Source organism: Lathamus discolor, chromosome 1 (assembly GCF_037157495.1).
Source record: "Lathamus discolor isolate bLatDis1 chromosome 1, bLatDis1.hap1, whole genome shotgun sequence".
In the NCBI taxonomy this organism is placed as follows: Eukaryota; Metazoa; Chordata; class Aves; order Psittaciformes; family Psittacidae; genus Lathamus; species Lathamus discolor.
Window position 1 is genome coordinate 17,168,728 of NC_088884.1, and position 11,902 is coordinate 17,180,629.

Here is an 11,902-nt window from a genome sequence, read left to right on the forward strand (position 1 = left end):
GTGGTAACTTTGATGGGCAGCGGCAAACACCTTTCCTCCCCCTTTCTTTTCATTTATCCCTTACAACTGCAGAGAAGGCAGCAGACACGACCCCATACGGCCTAACGCACATTCGCCTCTGCTTTTTTCCCCATCTGCCTGTTGTCGCAACGCCACAAACGCTTGCTCCTACAAATGTCAGCCATGCGTGAGGCTCCGGCGAGGGCAGCGCAGGGCCCGCTGGCCGGGGATCTGGGCTGAACGGGAAAGCCGAGCACGTCCGGCGGCTCTCAACGGCCGGAGGTCCCGACCCATCGAGCGGCCGCCGAGCCGAGCCGAGCCGAGCCGAGCCGAGCCGTGCTGCGCTGCGCTGCGCTGCCGGCCGCGGATCCCCTCACTGCCCGCTCCCGGGGATCCTCTCCCTCTCGCTCCCGGCCCCGGCGCGGCCCGTCCCGCGGGGCGTGTCCCGGGCAGCCCCGCTCCGCCCCAGCCCGGCGGGGCGGCGGGCGCCGCGGCAGCGGCCGGGGCAGGGCAGGGCCGGGCCGGGCCGGGAGCCGGGGAGCGGCGGGCAGCGCCATGGGGCTGGAGACGGAGAAGGTGGACACCCGCATCTTCATGGACGACGACAACTTCCCGCGGAGCGGCGGCCCCGCGCTGTCGGAGGCGGAGAAGGGCGCGGAGGACGAGCTGGACCGCGACCCCCATGGGATGAACGCCCACCTCCAGGTGCGCGGCCGCGGGGACCCGGCCCGGGGCGGCGGGGTGGGACGGGCCCGGTCGGCGGGAGGAGTGCCCTCGGTGTCCCCTAGCCCCAGCTCCGCGTAACGGCCCGGCTGTTCTCGTTCCAGCTGGGCTTCGAAGACGTGATCGCGGAGCCGGAGCTAACGCACTCCTTCGACAAAGTCTGGATCTGCAGCCACGCTCTCTTCGAGCTCAGCAAGTACGTGATCTACAAGCTCCTGACCCTGGTCCTTGCCATACCCCTGGCCCTGGTTGTGGGGATCGTCTTTGCGGCGCTCAGCTGCCTGCACATCTGGTAAGTGCGTTCTGTTGCTCGTGGTGCGTGGGCTCTGCAGACAGCCCAGCAGCATTACTCCTAGCTGTTGATCACCGCCTTTACAGCCGGTAGTCAGATCTGCTTACGTTGTCTGCTTTGGTTTTAAAGGGAGAGAAATGAAAACAGTGTTTTCACTGTGATTCAGTTGCCTGCTGTGCTTTTGGTCTGTCATGTCTGTGTAAGCTGCTTGGGGCAGAGTGCCTTCTTTACCCTTTGAATGGCATTTACACAATGCATTCCAGCCTCAGCTGGCTTCTGGACTAATAATAACGATTGCTTGTTCTTTTAAAACTGGAGTACAGAAGTTGTTAAAACATGTTTATTTGAAATGAAAGACTTGGGCAGAAGCGTTACAGTCACCTTCTCAGTATGGTTACCTCTTCCATTTTTTTCCTCACACACTAAAGTAAGCTTTTGAGAGCCCAACTCACTCACTCTTTGCTACTACCACAAAATCTACTGTCACTGCCTTGCATCTGGTACATGGCCATCTCTAGGTGCAGTGCCCCAAAGCACTTCCACATAAGCAAAGCCCTGCTGAGCACAGGAAAGCTGCTTCTGGCCATGGCCCAGGTTCACAAGCAAATATACTGGTACTCCAAGTACAAAAAACTGGTATGATTGAAACAGAATATACTGGCAAAATATCAGGGAAGAATACCTGGAGACAAGAAAGGCAGATGACCGTGGAGAAGGAAGAAAGGGAAAATAATGACGTTAAGGAAAGAACTGCAAATCCAGCAGGCTGCAGAGGAAGGGATGAATGCAGATTATCAACATCATTCCTGCAAACCAGGATTTTCCATATACATGGGTTTTGGGCAAAGTCTCATTTGACTTGGGTGACACTGGAATCATCAAGAAGTTTTTAAGGAAAACAAAATACAATCCAGAAACCAGGAAAAAAATCTCAAGGCAATAGGAATACATTGGTTATCTGAGCCCTTGGTTGCCATCTCGAAGGTGCAGATTTCTGTTTTCAAAAGTGGAATGGAAGTTTGGGTTGATGACATTGCCATGAGCCACTTCAAAACCCAATTAACTCAAATTTAGAACATTGAGTTGACATCTCACCCAGAAGAGGTGCAATGAAATTTAGAGCTGCCTACATGCTACTTCTCTGGTCCCTAAATTATGAACACTGTATAGCGTGCCTAGACTTTCAAGTCTGGAGCTGTCACTGCGCTGTGAGAACTATGTGATGGCAAAAAGGTACGATGAGCATATCAACTTCCAGTAGTGAGATATCTATGGAAGAGTTAATCAATGTCAGATTTATTAAGACTGTAATAAGTTTTTGTGCTTCAGTATCTGGATTTTACAGCCTGGATGTGTGGACATGAGTTTCACTGAGCCAGGACTCTGGGGTCAGTTTCTATTTATGCAAGTTGTCCCTAGTGACTCTCTCAAGAACTGTGGGTTCTCAGTATATCTGAAATAGGACTGTCCGCATGTGGCACTTCATTTGAAAAGTTTCCTTTGACTTTCTGTGAACACACTTGCTTCCCCAGCAACTAATTTTCTTTCCCTATGTTCACTGTCACTACAGATCTTTGATTTTGATCTTCCTTATGCCTGGGATGGGTGTGAAAGCATCACATAAATTGGTAGCATTACCTGCCCCCCCCCCCCCCTTGGAACTCATCCAGCGCTACCATCCAGAGCCAGCACTGCCTCATTTTCCCACAGCCACAAATTGGATTTGTTCCAACACAAAGGTGGAAAACACTAAGTTAGCTTCTCTGCAGCTTTCCATGTTCCAGACTTCTTGGTGTAAGGAGTTCAAAGTTTCTGCATTTGAGAGGGTAGCATAGGAGCAGTGCAGGTGTAGAGACCCAAAACACATGGTACTGGCTCCCATGTAGCCCTGTTGGGTCTGAAAAAAATAGTAACTCCGTGTTCTGTGGGGGAGAGGAAGGGATTTCCATTATCACTCTTGTCTTCAGCTGTTGAAATGTCATGGGAAAACCCTGGGCACACCCTCCCAAATGGCTGCCTGTAGGAGGTCTCATCAGAGTCACTGTGCCTCATTTTCAGCATCCAAACCAATGAGATGATGATGTTATCTATCTTAGGGGAGCCCTTCCTGAGGCTAAATTCAAACGTGTTACAGCAACTTTTGGAACTGCTCAGGCACAAAGCCCTGTTGATTGTCACACATGTCATTGCGGTTTTGTCAGGATGCTAAAAGTCCACAGAAATCTGACTCAACATTCCTTGTGCATCAAGGGCACCTCGTGAATTGCCCCTCTCAGACCTGATAGTAAATGTTGCCTTTCACCAGCAAAAAGGTTGCAAAAGAAGGAAGCAAATGTGTGAGAGTTCATGGAAAGCAAAAAGAAAGCTGAGTAAGAAATAAGTAATAATTCACTTTAACTTTTTTATCTATAATGATGAAACATATCCTTTTCCTGTTCTCAGACTGGCTGCTTGAGACAAAATCCAGCATTGTACTAGCTGATAAAAGATAATGATGGGCTGAAACCTTGCCAGCTAGCAAGTGGGTGACCTATATACAAGCCTGCTCAAGGAAGGGTGCTTCTCCACATTTCTTCACCTTTACTGATGACTGTCATTCTCACCACAGACTATAAATGGCAGAATTTGTCACACTGAGTTTTAACATCTTTCTGTGAATATTAGCAAGCTTTTAAAGATTTCCTTAGATTGAGGCTGTTACTGATTTTTGATCATGAGCAGAACACTAGTGGTTTTCCAGGCAACACATGCAAACTCATCGTATTTATTACAGATCAGAGACTTATCCTTGATGTTCCAAGCCAAATGTTTGCCACCTCTTGGAAATTAACACTTGAATATCATGTATGCTTTTTTGTAGTGCTATCTCAATAGTCTTCTGGTATGTTGGATATGTGTGCTAAGAATGGTTCATTTGTGGATCCTGGAGCAGCAGGTGCTCAGAGCTCCTGTTGGCTTGAGCTTCCATTCCCAGCGCTCAGATGCAGCCAGGAACTTACATGCAAAGTAAATATGGACTTGTATCATCCCTCACATCTTTCTCCACAACTCTATTTATATAACTTATCATACTCAACCCCAAAACCATCTCCCTGATGTCTCTCTGAAATCAAAAGAAATTACAGTAGAGCTATGCCATGAAGACCCACCCTATGATCTGGTGTTGCCTTGAAGCCTCTTCTTTCACATCTGGTATATATCCCTTGGAGATTAGCAGAAAAAAAGTAATGTGAGCAAAAGTGAAAAAGGTTGATGGGTATAATTTTGTAGATGTCATGTCTTGAGCAGAAAGAAGATAAAATAGGATGGATGGAAAAACTGGGGTAATTTGCACTTTTCAGTTCAACAGTTCCCAAAAGAAGGGATTTCTTCTACTCAGTGAAAGGATGGGTATTTTATGATATTTATACATAGCAAGATTCAATGAGAGGTCATATAGGCAGTTGAAATATCTTGTCTATGCTTCAGCTTAGATGCCATATTCAACAGAGCTTTGATTTTCTTCCCAATGCTGCATTATGTGGTGACATTACTAGTGTCAATATTGCGATCAATGTTGATATCCTTGGGATATGCCAGCTTCCACTGTTAGACATCACTTAAACAAGCTGTTACTGTCTCTGTGAATACAAGTGCAGATTGGGGTAAACTTACAGCATTGTGAGTAAAGAATGTATATGTTAATGTTTACTTGACAGGTCACAAAAACCAATGCAGAGCTTCTAGTGGTCCTTGGTTATTTATGTTTCTAAGTGTGCCTGGTCATTCCACAGAAGGCACATCGTACCCCCTGATGATGTGGAAATGCAGAACAGGATGCATACTTATACACATGTAGATACCTATATAGCCACACTCACGTTTTAGAAGTTAGAAAATGCCTTTTACTGCTCTCTGTGTGTAAAGGGTTTCCTTCTCTGAGGAAAGGTGTTTCAGTAATTGCTATTTAGTTAGACTGACTTTTATTTTAAAGTTGAAAGTTGTTGACGTTAATTAGCTTTGTTTGCTAGTATGTCTCACATATCCTCCTACCGAGCTAGTCTACATTGTTTCTCACATGCATTTACCATAAAATTTGCAACATTTATAAAACATTACCAAAACATTTAATATTTATTGTATTTAACATTATCAAAAGAGGTTGAGTTCTGGTACTGTCTGAATGATCTCTACAGCAGTTGCAGGTGGTATGATCACTGCTTTTCCAGCCCTTCCTAATGGCATCCTGGTGATTCACTGCATCTTTCTGTGAAACTTGTGCGTACTGCGATATTTGTTTAGTTTGTATTTTGTGTGATCCTGTCAACACAAGGTCCACAAGAAATGTCAGCTTTTCTGCTCCTCTCCAGTTCAGTTAGATTTTTGAAAAATGAAAGCCAAATTTATTTTAGATGGCAGGAAAGGAGCGGTGACAGAGCCTTTATAAACTAGCCAAAATGGAAAAGGGATGAAGTCAACACAAGCTGAGCATTTCTGGTGTATTCCCTGTGTTGCTTGGAGAAATATCTTTTTTTTATTCTAACAGCTGAAGCCCTGCTTTTATTCTCTAGAAATTATCTCTTCTATATGCAGTGATACCATAGGTAGGTTGTAGAGCGCATAATTTACAGGGGTCAGTTTAAAACTAGAGACACATTATTCCAGCAGCACTCACAGTTCTATATAATGTGTCTTTTACTAGCTGTTTCAGCAGAGACAAAAGAACAGAAGGTTTTAGAAAAACTATTCTTGTTTAAATCCATCTGGGTTAGTTTAGAGTGCAGCATAGACATGCTAGTATATGGCTTGCATTGTATGATAGAAGCTGAGAATCTGGTTAAATAAACACTGAAAATAAATAATTTATTTTTACTTTTACATTTCTAAGCTTCAGCTTTTTAAAAATGTGCCAGTTTGGCTTTGGTTTTATTGTTTGGTTGTTGGTTTTTCACTTTGTTATTCTGAGCAGTACTCATTGGAAATACACAATACCTCTATATTTTTTCCATACCTATGATGAAATAGTAAATTAAATATTTCCTGTCATCCAACCAAAGTCAATGAGAGTTCTACAATGGGCTTATGTGGATGCAAGACTTGAATCTTAAATTTTGAATGCAAGAGCAAACTAGAACAGACTAGAACTAGAACTTCTTTATCAAGAGAATCTGTAGGTTCTTCTACCTAATTTAGGAAATGAATGTGTTATTTATGGCACAGATGTTTTTTTAAACCTTGCTCTAGTACCACTTCAGTATTACATAAGTTATTTACGCATTTAATTTATCTGCACCCAAGTAAGAACATCCAGCTTAGTGAAATGACACAGGGGTTTGTCCAGTAAATGATTAAGAAAGGAGAGTAACTTAAAATAGTGCCGTAAGTTATCATGTATCCATAAGTTATCATGTATTCACTGGCCCTTCTGAGCTGCCCATATGCTCACTTCTGCCTTGCCTCTGTTGTTAGTATGCCTGGCTTAAGCTACCACTGGTGACTTTGCTTTGGAATTGGGACATATGGAGAGCATCCCCAGATGCTTATCAGTGCTCGGGAGATGCACCCTGAGCGAATAAAAAGGTCTTTCCCTGGCCAGGAGTTTTGACCTCGCTCTAGGTTAGTTTCTTACCCGCAAATGAAAATCTTTACAGAATCCTCAAGGATTCCGTTTTACTGAGGTTTGGCGTATCTCCGTACTACAGCAGTCCCGTGTAACCAGATACTGCTTTACTGTTCCTGTTTTATTGTAGCAAGTTGTAACAGCCAAGTTAGGCTGCAGGAATGAGATGAGAATGGTGATGTGTCTATGCATTTGGGTGGGTGAAAGAGATGAATACAAGAAACACCAGAAGAGAGAGCAGAGCAAGAACAGACTGTAAAGAGCGCTGTTCCCAGTCAGTCAGACTGGAGAGAACATGGTGCTTCTGTCAAGCCCAAAGACACACATTCAGATACAACCACAGGGCAAATGAGTCCCTAGGGGATGACTCTGCTCTTCAGACACAGCAGGGTGGCAGCAAGGTTGCCACATATCACATACACCAGTCCTTCCAGCATCAGGGAGAGGATAGCAAAAGTTCACCTGAGTAACAGGCATGTCCACAAATTAGCTTAGCATTGCCAATTAGGAAGCAGAGACATAGTGACAAGAAAGCTGGCATCTCCTGTCCCTTGGGTTGCACACAAGTGATCCTGGCTAGAGGACCACATGCATCACGGAGCTTCTACATGTGCAAGTGTAAGGCTGTGAGTAAGCAAAATTGATGGAGAATGAGTGCAAGAGTGTAAAACTAACTTGTTTAGAGATGTAGAGTTAGAAAATCACTTCCTCTTCCATAAGTTCTTGTACTTGGTTATTCTGATTTCCCCATGCTGTAACAGAAACAATCATTAAATCTTCCATCTTCTCTTTTGCAGGATTGTGGTGCCTTTTGTGAAAACGTGTCTCATGGTCTTGCCTTCAATGCAAACCATATGGAAGAGCCTGACAGATGTTTTCATTGTACCATTCTTTCAGAGCATAGGCAGATGCTTTGCCATGGTTAATATACGCCTGGACCAAGAGTAGGCATCAGGGGTGCAACACTGCTGTAATTGTAGCTGGTTTTATACCTCTTTGCTAAGCTAACATACAAGCACTTACCATTCATTCCAAACTGATAAATGACAATGGCTGGTTTAAGCGGGAACATGCTATTTTTCCTAAAACTCATTTACTATCAGGGAGATCAGTTTAAGAATAAGTAGGTGGTTTTCATAACTCACTATTTTAACAACAGAGCAATCACGAGTATGTTGGCAACACTTTATTTTAATGGTACGTTAATTGCTAGATGACAGGAGAATTCTTGTGAAGGTTTAACAGCCAGCACAGTGATAATAATTTGCATTATTACTATAAAAACTTCAATGAGTAGGCTGTGGTACCTTAGGCAAAAGTGATCTCTAAGGGTTCACACTGACTTTAGTGTAGTTCCACCACTCACTATGCAGAATGATAAACCCAGTCCTTTATTGTCAGCAGTTAAAATGAACGTGACTCATTGCATAAACATACAGGAAGAGGAACTTGTTGTGTAATTCTCCTGTACCAGAGGGAAAAGCTCCCTAGAAGTTTATCCCTTAAAATAAGGTGTTAGCTAATGATCTGGGGCATCAGCTAATCTGTATATTTATTTTATGAGAGGTTAACTTTGCTGTATATTTTGTACCTTTGTAAATGGCACTTGATAGTGTTCTTTGAAGCACTATTTCTATAGTATTTTAATTCTAACCAACTTATTAGGAAGCAGGAGTGAGACACTGCAAAAAATTACTTTAGATAACTAAAATTTCTGTTTCTAAATTATGTAGATTTTTAAGTGCTGCCATGCAATTCTAGTGTAATTATTATATATGATTGTGTGTAAAAGCAACGATTATAAGTGTTTTCATACAAGACCTTGCAAAAGAGTTGGAAATATCTGTTTATGAGAAATGATTTTTATTAAAAATGGGGTGTAGTAAATGCAACCCTGCCTATTTCTGTGTATTATCTATGTGAACATTGTGATATTTAAGATTAAAGACATTATGCTAGCACTTTAACTAAGTAGCAAGCTCTTGTAGAAGGAAGTGAGTGTAATTGGTATCCTTGTCTAATTCTCCTCACCTATCGACTTGATTCCGCATGTTACTTACTTACTACTTCAAAACCTAACTGCTAAAAAAAGCCCTTCTTCCTTCTGCACTTAATTTGACTTTGTAAATCAGAATAACAGAATGTATGCAGAGGTACATGAAAATTACATTAGCCTTCTGATGGGCTTATGCTGCTGTTTTCTTTAAATACAGATGGTAAGTTGCAATTGTAAAATATTTGTATGATTCAGAATGTTATTTCCTAAAATGATGTCACAGATTTCATATCAAAAAAGAGCTATATAATAAAATACTAAAATGTCAGCTTTTTCCCATTTTAAACTTCTTTTTTTTTCATATTTCTCAGCTTTCTAAAAAGCTGTTTAGATAAATAGCGAACAGCATGGGATACTATGCGGTTCTTCCAAAATATGGGAAAGGGTAAAGAATGAGCATCAATACCGTTCCATTGTTATCAACTGCATTTAATGTATTTATAGTAGAGAATGATGTATATGTGTTATTAAGCCCATACAGAACGGTTGCTTTCTCTAAAACAGGTGTCTCTGCAGAATTCTGGCTACATTAAAAAAAAAAATGCTTTTTTATGGGCACAAGCTTCCTTCAGAGGTGAGCTGCAGAACTTTCCTTTTCTTGCTTATTGGCCTACAGAAGCTAGCTGACCCTTTATATTCTTTGTACACTAAGAACATCTGTTAACATATGTTAACATCTTTATGTTACCATATGTTAACATCTTTAACATATGTTAAAAATATTTTTGCCATTTGTGTCATTTAGAGAGGGATTCATATGGCTTTTGAAAACTGGATCTTAATGATTACTGCCATAGAAACTTGTCTGGAATTCTTTTATTCTACAAGAAGTTAGCTTGTTGTTCAGATGTGTTCTGCAAGATACCTTTCTTATGTCAAAAAAGGAAATACCTCTTTTGAAAATAAAAATTGGTCAGGCTAGGCTTGAACTCTTTTGAGAGTTATTTTCTTTTACAAAGTCCAAGAATTTTTACAAAGATATTTTGCATGGAAAACAATATCCCCTTGGTGAATTCATTAAAAAAAAGGAAATAAAATAAATCAATCAGTTCTAGTTCTGTGTCTAAAAGGAGCCCTATAAAAGCTTTGAGGGAACTCAAGTCTGGATCCAAACTTTGAGAATGAGGCCATTCCCTAGAGAAAAATGTATCAGTTTACATCATGAACTCCTGGATATATGTGTTCTTAAGTAGTTTACTGAAATCATCTGGCTATACCACAGGCAAATCTTGGTCTTATTGTGATTTAGCCATGTCATTATTTAGTTCTTTTCACCATTTCTCTAGCTGTTACAAGACTCGAGCAAGCTTGTAATTAAGTAATTAAACCTGTTATTTTCTTACATGATTTATAGCAGTGTCTTTCTCTGGGTAAGTGCTAATTCTAAGTGCTCTTACTGTAAGAGTTACCAAACGTACTGTTAGGTTTATAGTAAAATATAAGACTCTTGGCAGATACACTTACTTCATCCATTAAAGGAGTTAAAGAAAGCATGAATATATAGACTCTCCAGTGCTTCGATGTGAATCTGCCTCAGGCAGCCTTGGCTGGCCAGTATGCTCTGGATTTTATGGATTTGACAGTTCTGACAGACATCCCCAAGCTCTGCCACAGCTGATACTGTCAATAGCTTACAGCATTGCTGGACAACAGGGACTGAATGGGCACTGGCACAGAACTGTAATCTTCAGTGTAGTGTAGGTTCCTGGAGTTCTTATGCAGTGCATTTGATATGTGGACAAATCATCCCAGTTGATCCCTTAACCGCAACTTGCACATGAGGATTTAGCCAAGAAGGGAATGCAGAAACTTAGTCTCTTTTTCTGCAACAAATATAGAAAAATTTACAACTGGTTCAGGTCATCTACTTTGATACATCTTTTCATCTGTGGAACAGGGAAAATGTTTTGGCTCTTAACAAGAGTAGACTTTCCATCATCATGGTAATGAGGATAAAAGCCTGCCTCTTGTTGCTGACAACCTTAGGTTTATCATCATGAGCTGGAGATTCAGGTCTGTCATGCAAAATATTTCAGCACCCTGTTTTTCATGAAGAACACAACTAACAAACAGAACTAACTCCAAATGTGTGTTTATGGACTTTTTTCTGTCAATTCACAAAGAAATTTAACCTGCTTTCTTATGAGCACTTTTTCATAAAATCATTCTAATCTGACTATAGAACTTCTATATTTGTGTCTTATTTTTCCCTACTCTACTTGTTCATCATCTACATTGGAACAAATTTTTAATAGAAACTTTGAAATATTGGTAAATGAGGAGCTTTTTCCCACCTATCCAAAAAGCTCACTTACACATACACTGACTGAAAAGTTCAGAACTTCCCTGCAGCTCTGGGACCTCAGACCACACACTCATTTTCAGTGGAACCCAAAGTTCAAGTCCATATTTTCACAGGGTGTGATCATTCCCCCACCTGCAGAGATAAAACTGCTGCTGTTAAGCTGTATTAACTCTCTTTTATAAATATATGGAAAAATACGTGTTTTGTTTCTTTTTTAAAAAATAGAAATGCAAATGGAACAAGGTCAAACAACAGACATTCTACCAGTGTAGTTTGTTATTACACTGTGCTCATGAAAATTAGAGCTGAAGGCCTCCAACGAACATACTGAACCAGCAGTTATGCATTAAAAAATGAGGTGCTTTCTTCATGCAAGTGTTTACAACCAAGGGGAGAATTAATAAAGGCTAATTTTAGCCCAGTGACACTAAATTTCCTAAGCTTATTGCAATAAAATGTCTTCTGTAGAAGCAATTCAGAGGAGCTAAGATAGGTTCCTGCTCTGAATCATCCTCCAGCAAAGACACACTGCACTGATCAGTGCAAAATGTTTGGCTTGGCTTGGTTCCTTACCTCTTCTACACAAGAAGTTGTATTTGGTGCAGAAATAGGCAAGGCCTATGGAAGCAACTGAGCTTCATGTAAGCAGTGGGGCAGGTGCTGTTCTACACACTTCTCTCACAACTTGAAGCCAGGGGTGAGTGTCACCTCTGTTAGGTGTTCGGGTTTTGTTGTCTGGCTCCCCCCTCCAGCTGCAAGTGGGAGAAAGAAGGCCCCCTCCCCAAGGCACTGAATCAGATAGTGCTTCAGACACTTGAATGCAGCAAGATGTAGACTCACTCTTTAATTTCAGACTTTCAGGAAAGCATGTCTGGTTTTGCCAGCTGCCTCAATTTAATAAGCACTGCTTTTTCACCCCATGTACCT

The 11,902-nt window shown here is 41.6% G+C and overlaps 1 protein-coding gene across 1 annotated transcript; it reads left to right on the forward strand.

The window, feature by feature from the left end:
* Nucleotides 1-481: 481 nt before the first annotated feature.
* Nucleotides 482-11,172, forward strand: CAV2 (caveolin 2). The gene is made up of 3 exons (XM_065698789.1): nt 482-705; nt 828-1,015; nt 7,412-11,172. The coding sequence occupies exons 1-3, from the start codon at nt 556-558 to the stop codon at nt 7,560-7,562; spliced, it is 489 nt and encodes a 162-aa protein (XP_065554861.1). The 5' UTR covers nt 482-555; the 3' UTR covers nt 7,563-11,172.
* Nucleotides 11,173-11,902: the final 730 nt, after the last annotated feature.